Source organism: Tursiops truncatus, chromosome 16 (genome assembly GCF_011762595.2).
Source record: "Tursiops truncatus isolate mTurTru1 chromosome 16, mTurTru1.mat.Y, whole genome shotgun sequence".
Lineage (NCBI taxonomy): Eukaryota > Metazoa > Chordata > Mammalia > Artiodactyla > Delphinidae > Tursiops > Tursiops truncatus.
Window position 1 is genome coordinate 5,233,772 of NC_047049.1, and position 20,098 is coordinate 5,253,869.

Genomic DNA, 20,098 nt, shown 5'->3' on the forward strand with positions numbered 1-20,098 from the left:
TTGTGTGTGTGCCCACGTGTGTATGTGTCTGTCTGTCCAGCTGTCCCTCCTCTAGATGCACGCTTCCGGGGACCACTCCCCACTGTTTAGCTCAGCACCTTGCACTCAGTAGAAGAAAATGGGAAAACTACAGACCTTGTTCACAAACAACTTTCATTCTAACTGGACCTGGAAGACAGCTGATGTGGACACACAAGGAACACACCTGAGGCTGCTTCTGCTGCGAGCGGCTCTGCTGAATTAAACCTCATGCCTCACTCCCTCCCCCTCCCGCCTCCAGCCCCCTCGTCTCCCAGCAGCTGGCCTGTCCTCTGCAAAGATTTACACAACTTGTCGTTGAGAAAGTCCACAGTCACTGATGACATTTTATTCTTTACCAGCTGGTGAAAGCCCTCTCCTTTGCCAACTAGACTGTCCCTCTGATTTATTCAAAAGTACCTAACGTGCACCCACTGTGTGCCAGACACACACAGGGCGCTGCAGACACAGGGCAAAGACTCACTACACCACTGCCAGGGGCTCAATTCTATTCCATGAGCCAAACACCAAGGGCGTCTCTGTGAAACACGTGCCCACAAAGAGCTTTCTAAAGCACACGTGGAGACCGCGCTCCTGGGCGTCACAGAGGCTCCCCTGAGGAAGGAACATTGTGCTGAGATCTGAGGGCTGATGAGATGCTAAATAAGGGGGTTCCAGGCTGCAGCCGCAAGATGCAGAGGGAAGAGGCGTGGGATGCGGCTGGGAAAGCAGCACAGACCTGACCCCAGGGCCTGCCGGCCGTGGCAGGAGCTCTGGTCCCCACCAAGGGGCCCGGGGGAGGAGTCCGACCAGAGTCTGACCTGACAGGGCTCAGGTGGCTGCATGGGACTGGGTAGCTGAGAATTTAGAGCGAGGCAAGGACCCCAGTGAAGAGACCACTGCAGGAGCCCAGGCGGACACTGGCAGGACCTCAGCACCGGGGGCAGGGGTGCTGTGAGCAGCATCGGGGTCATATCAGAAGTGGAGGAAGGAGGGATGGAGGGGGAGTGGCTCTCAGAGATGGCGACAGTCCCGGGCATGACCAATAGCAGGTGCTGGCACACCCTGCATCCCAGTGGAGACGTCCTGAAGGGTCAGAGTACAGAGGGAGGAGAGCAAGAAGACGCCCGTCCTGTGCCCAGGAGAGCTGCTGACATTGAGAGTCCACACGGGGAAAGAGAAGTAGGCGAGAGACAGGGGTAGGCAGAGGGCAGAGAAAAAAGAAAACCAGGTGCGGGTGGCATCAATGTGGCCGAGGGCACAAAATGCAGCCCGAGGAAAGGGGAGTGTCTGCAGCACGGGGCAACCAGGGTGGGCCTCAGCAGGAGCCCTCCTGGGGGAGGAGAGGGGCACACGCTGCTGGGAGAAGGACAGAGAAGTTACAGGAGATAAAGGGCGGACAGCAGGCGAAAGATTCCACTGAGAAATCAACAGTGGAGTCAAGAGCTAGTCAGTACAGAGACAGAGGGAGAATTTTTTGTTTCCTTTTCTTTTCTTTCCTTCTATATTTTTCCCCTTTCTTTCTTTTTAAGATATAAAATTCCCGAGCATGAGAGGGACAGTTGAAGAAGTAGGAGAGAAGCATAACCAATAAAAACAGGTCTCTAAAGAGTCGTCAGGGGGTAGCACCCCAGCAGGGACACATGTATCATCGCTCAGGATGTGCACTGCACAAGGCAACTAGCAAAGAAAGGCAAGTGGGAGCTAAATCCAGCCTGCACTCTGCTCACCAAGCTGTGTATCCTGGCAGCGATACGTCTCCCCACTCACCCAGAGGACAGACCATCTCTTTCTAATTCACACAGAAGCACCACAAGCGGGACTTCCCTGGTGGTGCAGTGGTTAAGAACCCTCCTGCCAATTCAGGGGACATGGGTTCGATCCCTGATCCGGGAAGATCCCACATGCCGCGGAGCAACTAAGCCCGTGTACCACAACTACCGAGCCTGCACTGCAAAGCCTGAGAGTCACAACTACTGACGCCCGTGCACCTAGAGCCCATGCTCCGCAACAGGAGAAGCCACAGCAATGAGGAGCCCAGAATGAAGAATAGCCCCCGCTCACCACAACTAGAGAAAGCCTGCGCGCAGCAACAAAGACCCAACACAGCCATAAATAGATAAATAAATAAATTTACATTAAAAAGAAGCACCACAAGCTGGCACAGCTCCAGGCCTGTAGGATGAGTGAACAGACGGACTCTTGGAGTGCCGGGCACCTAACCCCTGGCTCTGTCCTCCAGTGGAGCAGACCAGGGAAAAGGGACGCTCACAGAAGTGCAAGGGGAATTATCACTGCACATGACACTTGACATGAACCTGTTCCCTGCTGGGGACACCAGGACGCAGCTAAATCTTAGGAGTCTGAGTCCCGAAACCTCCCAAAGGAAGGAATATCTCCAGAATAAATCTAACTCGAAGACACTTTTCAAGGACTTGCAGGACGTGCTGAGATAATTATTTAAGAGGGTAAAAGTAAAGATGTCTTTCCAACACCTTTGCTTTCTCACAAGTACCAGCTTGCTCAACTAGCTGATGAACCAGTAACTTGGTGACACAACTTGTTATAACACAATTTAAACACAGAGATTAAATTTGCCCAGTTACGTTGGGTTTCCAACACTTTCCTCAGAGGAGGAAATGAGGCCAATTTTCAAGGGAAAAGTGTATTTAAGTTGACTTTTGCTAAACCAGAGTAACTAAACACAAAAGGGAGTATTAGCATATGCTATATTTCAAACAACAGGAGCAGACGTCTGGGGGTGGAGGAGGACTCACCGTCCACATAAAATACCCAGCGCCTCTGGGTTCAGAATAATTTGGGCTAAATATAAAAGATGTCCATTGCAACAAGTAAACATGTAGATGTTAACCTAAACTAGGCCAAAGCCTGGAGACCAGTTCAGAAGGGACAGGCCATGTCCCTCCAAGTCCCTTCCACAGCTCTGTGCACTTGATTGTGTGAACTGATGGGTCACCATGGATGGAAACATGGGGCTCCACTGGGCAAAACTCCGCAAACCTAGCAGCTCGCTCCATGCTGCATTCACTGGGCCCCGGGCCTCTCAGCTCTCCCTGTAATGCACTGAAATAGGCCTGAGAGTGAGCCCTGGCGAAAGGTCACTCCATCACTTCCGGTTCAAGGTCAACCTGAGCCAGTGATGTGGCCCAAGGGCATTTTGGTTCAGGAAGGCACCAACGGTCCCTCTGAAAACAATCAATGTTCTTGTCACTTAGCTCTCACTGTGACCTGAAAGCACCCCTCCTCCCCCCAGAGTTCAAGGAATCGGGGTCCCCTGGCAACAGTCCATCTCTGCGACACAGATTTTGGCCACAATACCAGTGAGACTGACAGAGGAGGGCCACGGGTCCTCTCTGTGAGCAAGTTCCTGCTGGCCGGCCACCAGTCTCCACTTTTCCTGCGTGACTCTGTAATAAAAGTGTATCAAAACTCTGATGACTTTGCAAGAGGAGCCGGGGGCCTGGGGCCTGGGGCCACTGCCTCAGAGCGCTCTCATCAAACAGCTTTAATTGGATCTCCCTGCGGTTTTCAGTTAAAGTGCAAATTGGGAGGGCTGGTAATTTATGGGAAGACCGGTCCTGGGTCAGCTGAAAATTCTGTCTAGAGAGGCCACGATTCATTCACATTTTGGGTTGGGGTTTTTGTTTTGTTGTTTTCCAGGGAAGGGGGGTGGTTCATATCAAAAGAAAGCCAAAAAAGTCCCTGCAGAGGGATAGGGGCCGTTAATTCCTCCAGGACATTCTTTAGGTTTGATTCACGCTCTCCCTTAGAACAGTGGGAAATGAATCAAGATAATTGTTTCTTAAAAGTCTGGTGACATAAGGTAACTAGACAATGAAGCAGGTCTGTTCACCTCAGCTCTACTGAGTTTATGGTTAAGTCTGCATCTAATCAAGGACTGAGGAATGGATATCCCCACGGGTGCTGAAAGCAGCCTCAGGTCAGAGCAGCTCAGAAGGTGACTCCCCCAACTTCCCTTCCAGCTGGAAGCGGGGCCTCAGCAGACACTTGTTTTCCGGCAGCCCTCCTGGCCAGCCGAGTGCCAGCTGTCACCAGCCCGTGGTGACTGATTCATCGCCTCTGCCAACAGAGGGTCAGCCGCTGGGAAACTTGTCAGCGTGGGATTAAAAACGATGACTGCAGGCTGGGGAGCAGGGGAGGAGAAATCCCCTCGATTACAAAACTGAAGGGGAGCCAGTCTGCGAAATGGAGCCACTATCTCAGGGGTACGGGGTGCGAGAGCCCCGGAAAACAAGGTGGCAGTGATTAGTTCACAACACGAGTGAGAGAGAAAAAACCAGCGAGAAGAGCACGTGGGGAGGTGGGTGATGTTGAATGTCTCTGTGTCTCTAACAGCAAGGTGAAATCACAGGCAGTGGACAGTTATTTTCTTCTCTTGTGAAGTCATTCAAGTGTTCTGAACAGAGGAGGTGGCTGGAGAAGTCTGAGGAAAGCAAACAGAGGAGCTGCTTCCAGTCCTATCAACCCTGGGCTCTTTCCAAACATTTCATCGTATCCTAGTCAGTTTTCTCCTCTCATCCAGGAGCTTGGCTCTCAGCAATGTTTACAAAGATGATCGGCAAGATAGCCCGGAGATGGAAACAACCCAAGTGCCCATCATCGGATGAATGGATAAAGAAGATGTGGCACATATACACAATGGAATATTACTCAGCCATAAAAAGAAACGAAATTGAGCTATTTGTAATGAGGTGGATAGACCTAGAGTCTGTCATACAGAGTGAAGTAAGTCAGAAAGAAAAAGACAAATACCGTATGCTAACACATATACATGGAATTTAAGAAAAAAAATGTCATGAAGAACCTAGGGGTAAGATAGGAATAAAGACGCAGACCTACTGGAGAACGGACTTGAGGATATGGGGAGGGGGAAGGCTGAGCTGTGACACGGCGAGAGAGAGGCATGGATATATATACACTAACAAACGTAAGGTAGATAGCTAGTGGGAAGCAGCCGCATGGCACAGGGATATCGGCTCGGTGCTTTGTGACCGCCTGGAGGGGTGGGATAGGGAGGGTGGGAGAAAGGGAGACGCAAGAGGGAACAGATATGGGAACATATGTATATGTATAACTGATTCACTTTGTTATAAAGCAGAAACTAACACACCATTGTAAAGCAATTATACTCCAATAAAGATGTTAAAAAAAAAAAAAAAAGATGATCGGCAAGAAAACCCTCACAGGCCGTACATCAGGGACAGCGAGTACATCATTACCCAACCCTGCCACCATCATCATCAGCGTCAGCAGCACCACCACCATCAGTATCACTGTTATCATCATCATCATCGTCATCAACATCATCATCACCATCATTGTCATTATCATCGTATGAATATCACCATCATTATCATCACCATTATCATCATCATGTCATTATCAGCATCAATCACTGTTGTCGTTTTCATCATCATCATCAATATCATCGTCATCATCGTCATCATCATCATCAAACTAAAATTCAAACCACAGCACGTTCCCAAGTTCATGCAAATGGACTCTTATAGAAACAAAACCATAGAATACATACCCTGGCCCTTGTGGTTGACTTCTTTGGCAGCAATGACTTTGTTTATAACAGTCTGAAGGAAGTCATTCTCCCCCGCCACCCTGGGTGAAAAACGGGATGACATGTTCAGCGGCTTGTGTCGAATGGCGTCGTCCAACGCGAGCCTGGAGGGCACGGGACGACCAAGACCACAGGAGACAAAGGGGCACAGGGACCCAGAGGTCACGGTAACAAGGGAACACAAGAGATCATCATCACCGAGTGCGAGAGAGAGTCATCACAAGTCAATGCACGACAAAGGACAGGATAGGTGACAAGAGAGACAGGGAAGAGCATTGATCAGGAAAATGCTGAACCGCACAAGAGGAGTAAAGCGAACGAGGTCGGCCCCACCCCCGGGAAATAAAGGTGAACCAGGGCACCACTCCATGTCTATCAGACAACTTACTAAAAGGGAACTTATCTGAAAATAACATGGCCGAACAGCATTTAATCCCAAGGAATGTTTAGGACCATTTCTTCTTTTTCATTAATTCTTGACCATATAGCATAGGTCAAGGGGTGGGTGCTTTGAAGGGAAAAGCAAAACCAAGACAAAAAAAAACAAAAGATCCCTCGGACCTAACTGCTTGGGAAGCTTGGGTAGCAACCACTCTGCTCCATCAGACTGTGTACTCAACGTAGCCTAAAATAATTAAATGTGAAAAGAGTGGCATAATCCTCAGAGAACACAACTACCATGCCTGAAGAGTAAAACTGTGACACAATTATGAATGTAAATCATCAATGTTTTGGGGACTCATGGATCAGGAGCTTTTAATAGAAGCTGCACTAGGACTGAGAAAACAGAAGCAAACGGGCGACATGGGCAAAGGGAAATACTGTGTAGCACAGCAAAGCACAATATGCAACAAGCGAGAAAATGTACATCAGGTACATAATGTCTACAATTATTCCTGGAAACTAGGACAAGCGCTATTCATCACTTGAGCCCACGTTACTCAAGAAAGCTGAGTCCTGTTTTCATTTACTTCACCAAGTTAAGAAAGACAGAGAGAGGGCTTCCCTGGTGGCACAGTGGTTGAGAGTCCGCCTGCCGATGCAGGGGACGCGGGTTCGTGCCCCGGTCCGGGAAGATCCCACATGCCGCGGAGCGGCTGGGCCCGTGAGCCATGGCCGCTGAGCCTGCGCGTCCGGAGCCTGTGCTCCGCAACGGGAGAGGCCACAGCGGTGAGAGGCCCGCGTACCGCAAAAAAAAAAAAAACAGAGAGAGAGAAATGTACTCTATGCTTCCTTCCCTAAAATGTATCCTGTGGTATAACAAATCAGTTTTAATGGAGCAAAAAATGGGTTTCATTAGCATGGCATTTCCCAAAGAACTACTTCCATTGCTTATTTTGCTATTAAAATCATGCTTCTCTTTTGTTTCTAACACTGACCATATGAATCTGTATATCAGTCTTCCTTTAGTGGAGCAGGAAGTCACAAATTACAGTAAGAAGTGAACATGTAATTAAAGTGGACATTTCACTACAAGAGAGAAAAAGGTGGCAGCAAGATGCCACCTCAAATAGGTCATAACAAGTCCCGGTGAAATTGAGATTAGTGAGTCTAAAACTAACCCCCCTCACTTTTCAAACCGTAACCCAAGTTTTCTTCTTCCCTTGACTTTTCCCAGAAGACACTAGTAGGCAACAGGTAATTTCAATGCACTGGTGCATTTGGGCATCAAGAAACTCTGAGGTCTAATGAATAAAACGGCATTCAAAACATCACTGGGCTGCATTGTTTTTCTCATGGGCAACTTAATAGTATCGTTTTATAATGGTGTGTTTTAGTTATTACCTCAATATCTGCCCATGTTCCAAGATTATGTTCTCCTTGTTTACTAAAGAAACTTCCAGATTCTGCAGAATGGAGTTCCCTTTGTAACTCTCTTCACCAGGTATGATTCCAAAGTATCACGTTCCAACAGAACGTTCTATGATGACGGGAATGGTCTCTACCTGCACTGACCAATCTGGTAGCCACTGGCCACCTGTGGTACTGAAGACTTTAAATGGAACTAGTGTGATGGACGCACTAAATATTTAATTTTAGTTAATTTTCATGAACTGAAATGGCCACATGTGGCTAGTGGTTACAGTGTTGGACAGAAGAATAAATCTAAAGCAATGAAGCCACAAAACACCTTCGCCTCCAGTTGTGTGGTGAGATACGTAAAAGCGAACCTCAATTTCAAGCACATTAATGCAATGTTTTCTGTTATTCTAAATGCCTACTGAGCCATGCTTCAAGATGCTGTCTGACCAGATCACCTGCCTGTAAAGGAAAACACTCTGTTCCACCTTGAACAAGTGGTTCTCAAGCCCGGGGCTGAAGGCGCGGTCCGTCGTGCAAAGACAGGGGTGCAAAGGGAGACCACCTCCTGCTCCCCCATCCCCCCAGGACAGGACTCCCCGCACCACCCGCCAACCTCCAAGCCCCCTCAACCAACATCTGAAAACAACCAGAACTGGCTAAAATAAAATTTCTTTCAAGCCTGGAATCACTTAAGTAGAAAGAGAAATGAGGAGAAAAGACAGAATGCAGGGCACTATGACAGGTCATTCTAATTCAATTTATCCTTTACTCTGTCTTCTAAGATTTCACACCGCCAGGAGGAAGCCCCCTCTTGTAGTTAACCTAAACCCCTCTAATTTCTCCTCCTTTCTCTCTGTCTAAGGTGGAGAAGTGCCCTTGAAGGGACTACAGACCATTATCCAGGCGCCCTCTGGCTTTAATCTCCAGGGAAATAACACCAATTCTTTCAACCTTTTCCACGGGAACTACCTTCAAATCGGAGAATCAATTTAATGAGTCTCCTCCAAGTGCTTTCCCAGCACACCTCTCTATAGACTTCAGGCCAGAACTAGACAAACCCTAAAAATGGCAAAGCACAGACAACGTCCACTCGAGGCAGCCCCAGAGACAGAAAAATCACAAGTTACAAAAGAATTCGTTCTTCTTGTGTGCGGTTTTTTTTATTTTGAAGACAGCAACTTCCCATGAGGAATTTGAAACTACTGTACTTTGAAACTGTGAATAGCTACTAGAATAAATCAATTATGTGAAGAAACATGCATGCTCAGATTGGAATTGTAATTCTGAGCGTCCCACAGGATAAGGCACGTCAGGGATCACACGTAAAATCTTCTACTCGCAAGACCATAAACTGTAACCCAGGTTTCTTGCGACTACAAAAATGCCCTTCACTAGAGCAGCGACTAAACAGATGTTTCATTATTATTCAATAATCAATTCCTGTTTGTGCTGAATTTATAAACTGAATTATAAAGATAATTATTACAAACATACATTTTCCATATTCTATCTGGTTAAGTACTTTGCCCCATACTTACGGCTGAAAGGGAATGAAATGCTGTTTGTCTTCATCATCTACTTTTCCATTTATTATATCTGTTACATCCATCACTGGGGACAAGAAAAGAACAGAGGCGGTTTTGCTTAAATGCTATCATCATGGAAGACAAACAAACAAAAGAACATCGGAATGTCCTCTGACCAACCACAAGCATAAACTGGTGGAATTTTCTTATATTCAAGTTTAAAGTATTTCCACGTTTGAAAGACCAATCAAGTTATCAGAAAACACCAGCCCAAATGGGGTTGGGGCTTAAACAGCAGAGTTCCACTTAATAAATTCCTTTGTCTATTACCCAACTGGCACCGACTGAGTTGCATTTTCCAATAGAACCTTGTGTGTTGATGAAATGTTCTATCCCAAGGAGCGTCTGAAATGTGGCCGGTGGAATGGAGGAACTGAATTTTTACTCTGATTTCATTCTTATGCCAAAACAGCCGCACGTGGCAGGGCGACCACACTGGACAGCACCGCTCTGGAGCCTCACATCAGCCACGGCACGGCCCCAACAAGGAAACAGTACATCAAGTGGCTACGGTTTACCCACCCCACGCTGGCATCCGTGGACACCATTTCAAGAAACACTGGACAGCTAATCCCCTCACTCACCTACTGTATGGTTGAGGAAACTAGGCTCAAAGACCTGAATGAATTTGCCCCAAATCTGGCAGCTGGAACATCACCGATGCCCAGCTCAGACCAACACAGCGAGAAACCCCGAGAAGAGCCCTAGGGGCGCCGGACACGTGCTCTGTCTCTGCTCGGCTACAACTGACTGCAGGTAAGTGAGCAACACGCCTCACTTAATTCCTTCTGCACGGTGCCCTCTTTAACAACATACAATCATATATTAAAAATGGGGACCATTTCTACCACCTCCCTCCACCCTAAAAAGGGGCAAGGGATTTGCAGGACCAGAACAGAAGCATCCCTCCTGTTGTTAAGATGCTCATATGGCCAAGACTACATCTTTACCACCAGTTCTGAACCAACAAATAGAGCTCATTTTTCAGCCCAAGTCCAATCAGCCTTCGGTATTTGCAGCAGCAGCTCAGACAACTGGCTCTATATGGGTCAGAACAAGTGAGTCTGAACCCAGGAGACTACCTCCTGCAGCCCAGGCCGCAGTGAGCAGCTCTCCTGTGTCCGCAGACCTCTCTCCTCTGGGACTCATCCCACCAGCTGACTATGAGTCTCTCTGATAATCCAGCTCCCTTGTCAAAGCCCCGTCTCTAGCCCTGGACACATCCAGGAGCCCAGCAACTACTGGCAGGAAGGCAGCATGTGAGCAAGAAACACAACCTAGGTCTGAGCACCATTAAGTTCAAAGCAGCCTTAGCTCTGCTACTTCCTGGGAGTGACAGCCCCTTTGGGCCCCCAGCCCAGTCTCAGAGGGAAAGGCGTTGAAATCGCCCATCATCATGTCTTTCCCTCACTGGTCTTCAGCACACAGGCCCTGGTGAAGAAAGTTCTCGCTGTGATTGGGACTTTGGGCGTCAAAGGTCCCCGTTGCCCAGGGAAGAATGAAGGACTTGGGGGCGTCACCCCCAAAGTAAGAGCCCAAGCGTTTCTATGTTCAGGTATGAGGGTCCATCTTAAGAAAGCCAAGAGTCCACTATTGGGCAGATACCCTGAGAAAACCATAATTCAAAAAAGAGTCATGTACCCCAATGTTCACTGCAGCACCATTTACAATAGCCAGGACATGGAAGCAACCACAGTGTCCATCGACAGAGGAATGGATAAAGAAGATGTGGCACATATATACAATGGAATATTACTCAGCCATAAAAGGGAGTTATTTGCAATGAGCTGGATGGACCTAGAGTCTGTCATACAGAGTGAAGTCAGTCAGAAAGACAAAAACAAATATCATATACTAACACATATATATGGAATCTAAAAAAAAAAAAGGTTCCAAAGAACCTAGGGACAGGTCAGGAATAAAGACACAGACGTAGAAAATGGACTTGAGGACGGGGCGGGGGGAGCTGGAGCAAAGTGAGAGTAGCATGGACATATATACACTACCAAATGTAAAACAGATAGCTAGTGGGAAGCAGCTGCATAGCACAGGGAGATCAGCTCGGTGCTTTGTGACCACCTAGAGGGGTGGGATAGGGAGGGTGGGAGGGAGGCTCAAGAGGGAGGGGATATGGGGACACATGTATGCATATGGCTGATTCACTTTGTTGTACAACAGCAACTAACACAGTGTTGTGAAGCAATTACACTCCAATAAAGATCTATTAAAAAAAAAAAAAAAAAGAAAGCCAAGAGTCCAGCTGTATGTAGTCACCAAAGGTGTGTGACAGCGGAGGATCTAAATGGCCCAGAAACATGACATCACACGATGCAGGGGGTAGACGGAAGGTGGCGTCAGGATGCTGGTGATGGAGGAGGGACAGCACAGGTAGAAAGCCAAGAAGGGAGGGATGAGAAGCAGGCTTGAGTGACAACTCCCCACAGCCTGCTCACAGCCACCGGGCACCACACATCCAGGTGGCTAAGATACACAGCATCCGCTTCTAGGGGTTCGTCCTCTCCCAACAGTCAGAAGAGACACAAAGATCCAAGTTCAAGGATGTGCACCGCATACCTGGGCAAGAATATGTTTTCATAGCTCCCCAGGCTGTGTATGTGATTGTACAAGTGCAAATGAGAAATACACTTAGGGCTGAGAATCGTTGCCTTAAAAGATTTACCTTTTGTGCCCAAAGTGTACATGGCCACATCGCACGATGAAATGTCCTCCCTCCGTCTCAGAGCAGACAGGAGTAGGAAGTTGGGAAACACATAAGCAGAAGGCTCAGGTCCTTACGTAGCATCTATAGAGACACACCAGCTCAACAGCTCAGGAAAGCCAGCCCTCTGGGATGAACGCGGACGGTAAGAGATCGCTTGCCCCCTCCCTACCTCACCCCACTGCTCCCTTTTGCTCTGAACCTAAAACTGCTCTAAAAATAAAATCTGTTTAAAATGGGCCAAAACAAAACTAAACGAAACTAAGCCCTGAGTTTCCTTGTAGCCCAGGTAAAGAGTCCTTCCATCTCTGCTCATACAAGAAATCCAGTGGTGTATCGGAAAGGAAGAATTTTCTCACATACCTATTGATATAAATCCCAAGAACCACAGAAAGGACAGGAAGAAATAGAGGGCTGCGCAATGAAACTCCACTGCAGCCGCCAAACCGTGGAGAAAATCACTTCCCAAACGGTGAAAACTGAGTGACACTGCAAGAGGTCAACTAATCAGGACGTCCTGGGGACACTTTCCTCTCCCCTCCACAGAGATAACTCATCACTCCCTTTACTTGTGCTGTCACCAAAAACAGAACAAAAACAGAGCACACGTCCGCAGGATAAAAGGCCCCTATTTGAAGAGAACTCTGCCCTCTCCGGGCTTTCTGCTCCTTCTACCTTTTCATCCCTTTGACCATTCTGTGTAAATTCATCCCTAAATCTATCAATCGCCAAGTCCAGAAACCCTGCAACCCTCCAGTGACTGGCTTCCCTCCAGGATGAGCATGTGGGTCAGGGTCTCCTCCAGGAGACAGGATCCACTTTCAAACCAAATATACAATTTGCACCTGAAGCTTGTGGAGCAAAGACCCTGAGCTGAATGTGGACCTGAACCCATGCAGGGAAGAACGAATACATTTTTTTTTTTCTCTCCAACAGAAAAGCTTATAAAGCAAGCAGCCCGCTGTCCAATATTCAACGGCAGCTCGTATTCACGGCAAAGGTGATGATCTTGAAACTCTTAAGAAAAAGGAAAGAAGTGGATTACCGGCCACCCCGAAAGGCCGCCGCAAGCCGGAGGTCAGCTTCCTTGTGTTATTGTCTCTCAGTTCCATGCGACCCACTCGAACAATCTGACACACAAAACTGATTTTCTCCCTTTTCAGGTCTTTGCTTCCGAGATCCTAGAAATATTAATTTCCATAAGTTATTTTGGAGAACCATTATTCAATGCAGGTTCAATTGAAACAGACAGTAGAAAGATGGATTGCGACTCTTTTCTCCAACCAGTTTTTAGCATTTTAATAAGTCATTCACAAAACAAAAAGGAGCTGAATCACGAAAGTGAATTAGCATTAAATGAACTTAAGATCCAAGTTTAAGAGACATACTCAACGTAATGAAGTACACATCTTTGTCATGGGGATTCTAAGGGTAGCTAGAGACCCAGGAGATCCCTGGGAAGTTATGTTATTATAGTAAATTAACAAGTATTAAAGGCATCCCAAGGTCCCATGCTCTAGTGTGGTGAGAAGTCAGACAGCAGTCATTAAAAACAGTCATTAGAATGGTGAGCAATTCAAATGAACATCTTTGGATGCACTTACAGTGAAAACAGCTCGCAAGTTATGTAATCTGTCTATATCTTTAGGCAATCCTGAACTTGACCAGCGAACCAGGTAGTTTTCACTTGAAAAAAAGAAATAAAAGCAAGTTAATTTCCCAAATAGAACAGGGTACCGAATGTACATCCACACTGACTTCTAATTAATACCACGCAGGTCCACTACGCAGACAACTAAATGGGTTCAGAAATATCAACCACATCAGACACAGCTGTCTGCCATTAACATATAAGCAATTCCCACGCAGGACAGTATGCAAGGACGGCCTATGCAAAATCCTTGAGGTTTTAATTTTGGATGCTCAGGGTTATAATTCCAAAGGAACTATATGCAAATGGCATTTCAAAGCTTTTATTACTTTTTTAACCACTTTTTTAAATTGAAGTATAGTTAATTTACAATGTTGTGTTAGTTTCAGGTGCACAGTACAGTGATTCAGTTATATACATATGTATTCTTCTTCAGATTCTCTTCCATTATAGGTTATTACAAGACACTGAATATAGTTCCCTGTGCTATGCAGTAGGTCGCTGTTGTTTATTTTACACAGTTGTGTGTATATGTTAAAAGTTTATTATGAAAAGCGTATCTGTTCATTTGGAACAATTATAGTCTCACATTCACCATTCATTCATTTATAGTATAAAGTAAAACTGCCTGATTATTTCAGAGCCTGACACAAACCAAATATGACCTAAAAATACATATTGAATCCTACAACAAGAAGAAATAAAGTCCTTATCAGAAGTGGCAATGAAATTTGTTCTGTTTTCTGTCATATACTAAGTTTTTAAATTTTCAAAAATACGAGTGAAGATTCCGGACTTTTAAAACACACACACACACACACACACACACACACAGTTTAAACCATACTTTTTCCCTCTGGACAAAGAGAAAGTTATAGTGAGGAACAAAAACAAGAACTGAGAAAGAGAGCACATGAGAAAGGACAGACATGGCAGAGATGGGATTTACAATATTTTATTGAACATTCTTTGAGAGCCTTTACATAGCAGGCACCGTTCTAGACACTGTATTCCACCAACCATCTCAGAGAAATAACAGTAGGTCAAAGGTCCAGAAATGACATTCACAGAGAACCAAAGCTCGAAAAAGCAAGATTAAGACAAGAGCAATACATTGGGTGGGGCTTGGGGGGGGGCGGGGGCAACAAACAAAACATCCTCTAAAGACAACATAGGAAGCATGACTTCAAGCTGCAGTTGCGAGGTCCTTATGACATTACAAGACTCAGCTTTACCGTCAAATATCCACGTACGTGCAGGAAAGCTACCTGGGGGAAGTCTGGCCAGCTGATCACCCCTAGGGCTCCCTGCAAGAGCAAGACTTTGTGGGGGGTCCTGAGGCCATCTTCCCAACAGTAACCGAAGAGGAAAGACAGCAGCCAGGGAATGTCACTGACCTGATGAACTTGGACTCCACGGGGTCATACAGAGACATGAGCACTTCGGCATCTTCTCCGATTTTACACACCACGTTTTTGAGGTTAACAAACAAGGCCAGAGAAGGGGTGGCAGCAAACTTGGCTTGTCTGTTAATGTCTATGTTCTGCTTTTGAGACTGTCAGTGGAAATAAAACAATACAACAGAAAGTCGACAAGAGCAACACTCTTGGCTACCCCTTGCTTTGTGCATTCCCTACAGAACAGAAAACCATGTGAAACTAGCTGCAGTAACACAGCAAAGCCCTTCATGCAGCGTCTTCCTTGTCTTCACCTGACACTCTTATCACAGGCACGCACCCAACTGAAAATAACAGTGCCCTGTGCAATGGTCCCAGTCGCATAACAGCTTATACTGAGTATTTTCAGATTCAAAACACTTAGGGGCCCAGTCAATGAATCAGAGCGGAGACTACTACATGTGGAGTTGCTTGTCTACTTTTTGGTTCTCCCATTAGATCAAACCCTCCGAGGACATCTCTGTTATTCCTCATTATGGCCTCAGTACCTGGCACAGAGTAGGTGCTCAACAGCTGCTGAATGAATGGACGGCTTGATCAGGCAATCGAGTTCTCAGTGTCAACTACATACAAGATACCATTAAAGGCCATGGAAGATGGAAAAGATCAATAAGATACGTGTCCCCACCCTCACTGAGCTTATTTTGTTTAATTAATTCTTATTGGAGCATAGTTGCTTCACAATGTTGTGTTCGTTTCTACTGTACAGCAAAATGAGTCATTCTTACATATACATATATCCCCACTTTTTTGGATTTCCTTCCCATTTAGGTCACCACAATGCATTGAGTAGAGTTCCCTGTGCTATACAGTACGCTCTCATTAGTTGTCTATTTTATACGTAGCATCAATAGTGTATATGTGTCAATCCCAATCTCCCAGTTCTTCCCACCCCCCGTTCCTCCTCGGTATCCATACATTTGGTCTCTACGTCTGTGTCTCTATTTCTGCTTTGCAAATAAGATCGTTGAGCTTAGATATGTCACTCTCCTCCTCCTATCAGAGGAAACACAGAATCGAGTATTGTTTCCCACGAGCTAAGACCACAAAGCCAATGTCATTAAAACCCTGCCCCCTGAGCTGAAGCACACCCCTCTCAAGAGCTGAAATGCTTTCAGGTCATCAGCAGCATGTTTTGATGCTGGGCTCCATTCCACCCCTCGTCGTATGAAATATACTGTGCAGCTGTGCCTTTTCAGATCCTTTTCAGTGCACGTAATGGGCATCAGTGGTGATGTTTTACTAATGTAGTAAACCGCTGCTGAGAAACTGTGTTCCATGTGTAAATGGCATATTGCAGAGAGGTGAACTTACCTTTTCTTCTTGTAATCTTTCCTCCACTTGTTTAGAAGCGACTTCGTGAGCTCTGAAAAGACTAATCGTGCTAGTTAGTTCCGGATCCAGAATGTTCCCATCTTCATCTCTCACCACCAAGTCCAAATCAAGGATCCTAGAACAACAAGGATTCAGAACTGCACAACCCAAGGGCTCTGAATTCTCTAACAAACTTCAGTCCCAGCAACTGAGCAGAAAACATCACCGAAAGTCGGGGCACCCACACAATATTAGGAAACACAATTCTGCAAGGTCACCGCCTTTAACTTAAAATGTATACCCTTGGAATTAAAAAAAAAAAAAAACTTATTCAGTTTTTACTTCCATTGCCGTAGTGGCTTTGTCTTACAGATCTACAAAGTCCAAATGAAATGTACGTTGCTAATTACCATGTGAACTGTATGGACAATTTTGTTTTGTTTTGTTTTGTTTTCGTTTTTGTTTTTTTTGCGGTACGCGGGCCTCTCACTGTTGCGGCCTCTCCCGTTGCGGAGCACAGGCTCCGGACGCGCAGGCTCAGCGGCCGTGGCTCACGGGCCCAGCCGCTCCGCAGCATGTGGGATCTTCCCGGACCGAGGCACGAACCCGCGTCCCCTGCATCGGCAGGCGGACTCTCAACCACTGCGCCACCAGGGAAGCCCTGTATGGACAGTTTAAAGTACACACATGCCATGTATATGCTGTGGCACATGTGTGTATATAAATCTGTGTGTGTATGTGTACGTATGTACAGTCACATGCCCACCAATATGCCCAAATATTTACAGCTGGTGGTTGGGGAGAGGTGGGAGGAGGCACACCCACCACTCCATTTCCTCACCACGGTCTCTGGCAGCTTCTACTGCACTACTTTCCTTCTACCTAGAGTCAGTTCTAATCCCTTAATTAGCCCAACAGAAGATTGTCGATAAAGACGTTCTACTGTTTCAACACGGAACGTACGGAAGTCATCCGCAGTGATGTTAAGCCACTTTCTGGCCAGACGGCTAAAGGTAGTAGCCACCTTAAAACACAGGCAGCCATCTGACTAATAAACCTGTCCGTCTACATCTGGAAATGTTTTTTGGCAACATTCTCTCCATTTCCCCAAATCCAACGAAATAGGTGATTTTTGCCACAATTTTTATTTAAAGAATAAACAAAGGCAATTATATAAAGAAAGAAACCAAGAGCTGTGCTACGGTGGTGTGTTCTGGTTTTCTTTTAATAAGACGTGAGGATCTTAACCACAGATGCCTTACACTTTGCCTTTCGGATTTTTCTTCCTGCTACTAACAAGTCTATAGAAGCGGGGCGTTTTTATTTTTTTTAACCGTACAACAAAGGAAAACATCTTTTGAAATGAAGATAAATTTCAGTTAGAGAATATCTTTAACAGTTACAAGTTGAAGAGGAAAGTTGACTTGGCAGTAAAATGTCCATTTAGATGAACTAATCTCTGACTCCTCCGAAGGCCACACACCTTAAAGCTACAGGTGAAGGAGTCTAATAACGTGTCAAGCAGGTTCAGTTTTGTCAGTTGTGCTGGACCACTGCACTATTTGTGCAAGGAAATCACAAAAACCTCATTTCGTCCTGTTAATATATCTACTGAGCAAATTCACGGATGGTGAAACACCACCCACTGCCTGTCGGCAGCCCAGGGTAAACGGGCTTTTAAAGGAACAGAGGCTTTTCCCTTTGCATGAAAAGAACCTTAGTGGTTGTAATGATTGTGAGGAATTTCAAGAGGTAATATGCTCTTATTAGCTGTCTTTGTAACAAGATTCACCAATTCGGGAAAGCCCCTCCCTCTTAAATATTACTGCTCGTCCCCTGGGAGGAGCCAGTGCTGGTGGGGGTGGAGCCAATGCTAATGAAGTGGGATCTGTTCTTATGTGGGCAGGGCCAGTGCTGGCGTGGGCCGAGTCAATGCTGTTTAGGGTGGGTAGGGGTTCCTGTTCTGGTGTGGGCAGGGCCAGTGCTGGCGTGGGCAGAACTACAAAGCATCTGGCTTTAGGAAGACTCACCAGAAGGTCCTGCAGGCCACACAGAATCAGGCTCCCTGAGAAGCAGAGGTTCTGGCCATGCTCCAGCCTGCTGTGTACACCCTGCCATGTACCTCAGGCCTGCCAGTACAGCTGGCCAGACCCATTTCACAAAGGAGGAAACCTAAGCTCAGAGAAACATCTAAAAGACCCCAGGGCCTGGATTCTGAGCCAGAACCCTCTCACGGCAGAGCCCACGCTCCTTCCGGAATGCCATGAGGAAACTGCCACAGGAAGTGGTCTCTCAGGGATCTCCACACCAACCGTTCCATGCGCTGTTCTCAGCAGCTGGTGCTCGGGTGGTTCTGAATCCAGACTGAGCCTCCACTGTGAAGGCGCACTGCAGCAGAGCGAGGGACTCTAACACCATTAGAAACTAAATCCGTGGAAGCCCAAAGCACCTCTGGTGGCGGAGGGGGGGGGGGGGCGGGGGGGAACGCCCTGAAATTACGTGCAAAATTCTGTGTGTAGGTGTTATGTATGTGCATTTTCCTAGAGAGATGGTCCATGACCTTAATCACATTCTCATATGTCTCCCAGAAATCATTTTAAAATCCGACTGTGAACACAGTGATTTTATTTCTCACTATTTTGTTTTCTGAAGAAGGAACTAGAAAGATATGCACAGAGTATTGGGCTTTAGAGAAGTTATGGAGTAGATCTGAGTTCCTTGGGCAAAAACCTATCTTGTTAAGGACTGCATTTCCTATCAAAGTAGTAAATTACGTTTGGAAATACTTCCCTTTCTTAACTAGATTGTTCCACGACATAATGTACTTTGGCTTCCCACGGCCAAATGAAGCAGGTGGTTTCTGGACGTAAGTTCAAAATATGATACTCCAAGAGAAAATAGAAGCAAAGCTCCAAAAGTTTGGGTTTTTAGGCAGGTGGTCTTGAAGAGGGTTTCACTGCAACAATATCTCATATCCTATACCCAGAAATCTCTGGCTTCCTGGGGGAAAAAAACATTAAAAAGCCTTCTCTTGTAGGCTTTTCTAATCCAAACATTACATCTTACTAATAATGCAGCTTTTAAAACCTTTTCACACTTGAAAGTCTGAATTACCAGAAAACAAAACTGTTATAATTCTGATTTTTACAAAACACTTTTTTGAGTTTTTCCAGGGCTCCCTTCAGCTGGATGAAGCTATTTTCTGAGCTTTACATCCTAATGTGTAAAATGAGGAGGCTGGACTAAACCAGTAGTTTCCCAATCTGCTGTCCGTCACAGTCCAAGTCTATTCTGAAAGACTGGGATTTCTAGCCAGCATTCCAGACGCCAGCAATCAGGATCTTAAGGAGTGGTTCCCAGGATGCTATATTTTGAAAGCTTTCCAAGTGATTCTGATGCAGACCAGCATTTGGGGGTCCTGTGACCAGATACTTTTTAAGGCTTCTTGCAGCTCTGACATTATATGAACAGTCAGATAGTTACCCGGTAGAAAAGGCATGGCCTCATTCTGGTTACAGAACCTGGGAGAGCTGGGATGACTGTGCATCAGAAATGCATGCCCACACTAGGACACGCATCTCTGTGAGAGAGTGAGTGCACCATTGTTAAAGGCATTCAAGCAGAGCTGGGCGGCACCCCGCTGTAAATGGGAACTTTTGCATGAGACATACTCCTGTAAAACAATTACGTGTTGTTCATATCGAAAATGCAAATTTAGCTGGCTGTATACTTTTTCCAACAAAAGGTCTCACATATTTATTATTAAGCCAATAATAATAGTTTCTGCACTAGTGCAGAAATACTGACACAAAAATAAAACACATCCGGCTGTTCAGATACTAGTGATGGCCTCAGAGAGATACGGTAACATGCAAGTGACCTTGACACAGCATAAATATGTGTGCCACCTCACGCGAGGCTCCTTATAGACCCAGC

The 20,098-nt window shown here is 46.1% G+C and overlaps 1 protein-coding gene across 1 annotated transcript in view; it reads right to left on the reverse strand.

Moving 5' to 3' along the window:
• Positions 1-20,098, reverse strand: part of DOCK1 (dedicator of cytokinesis 1) — a 517,745-nt gene that overhangs the window by 439,115 nt on the left and 58,532 nt on the right. Inside the window, exons 3-4 of the mRNA XM_033841901.2 lie at positions 8,974-9,046; positions 5,594-5,736 (exon numbers count right to left, since the gene is read on the reverse strand). Of these exons, the coding sequence (XP_033697792.1) occupies positions 5,594-5,736; positions 8,974-9,046 (216 nt within the window). The remainder of the gene's footprint in view (positions 1-5,593; positions 5,737-8,973; positions 9,047-20,098) is intronic.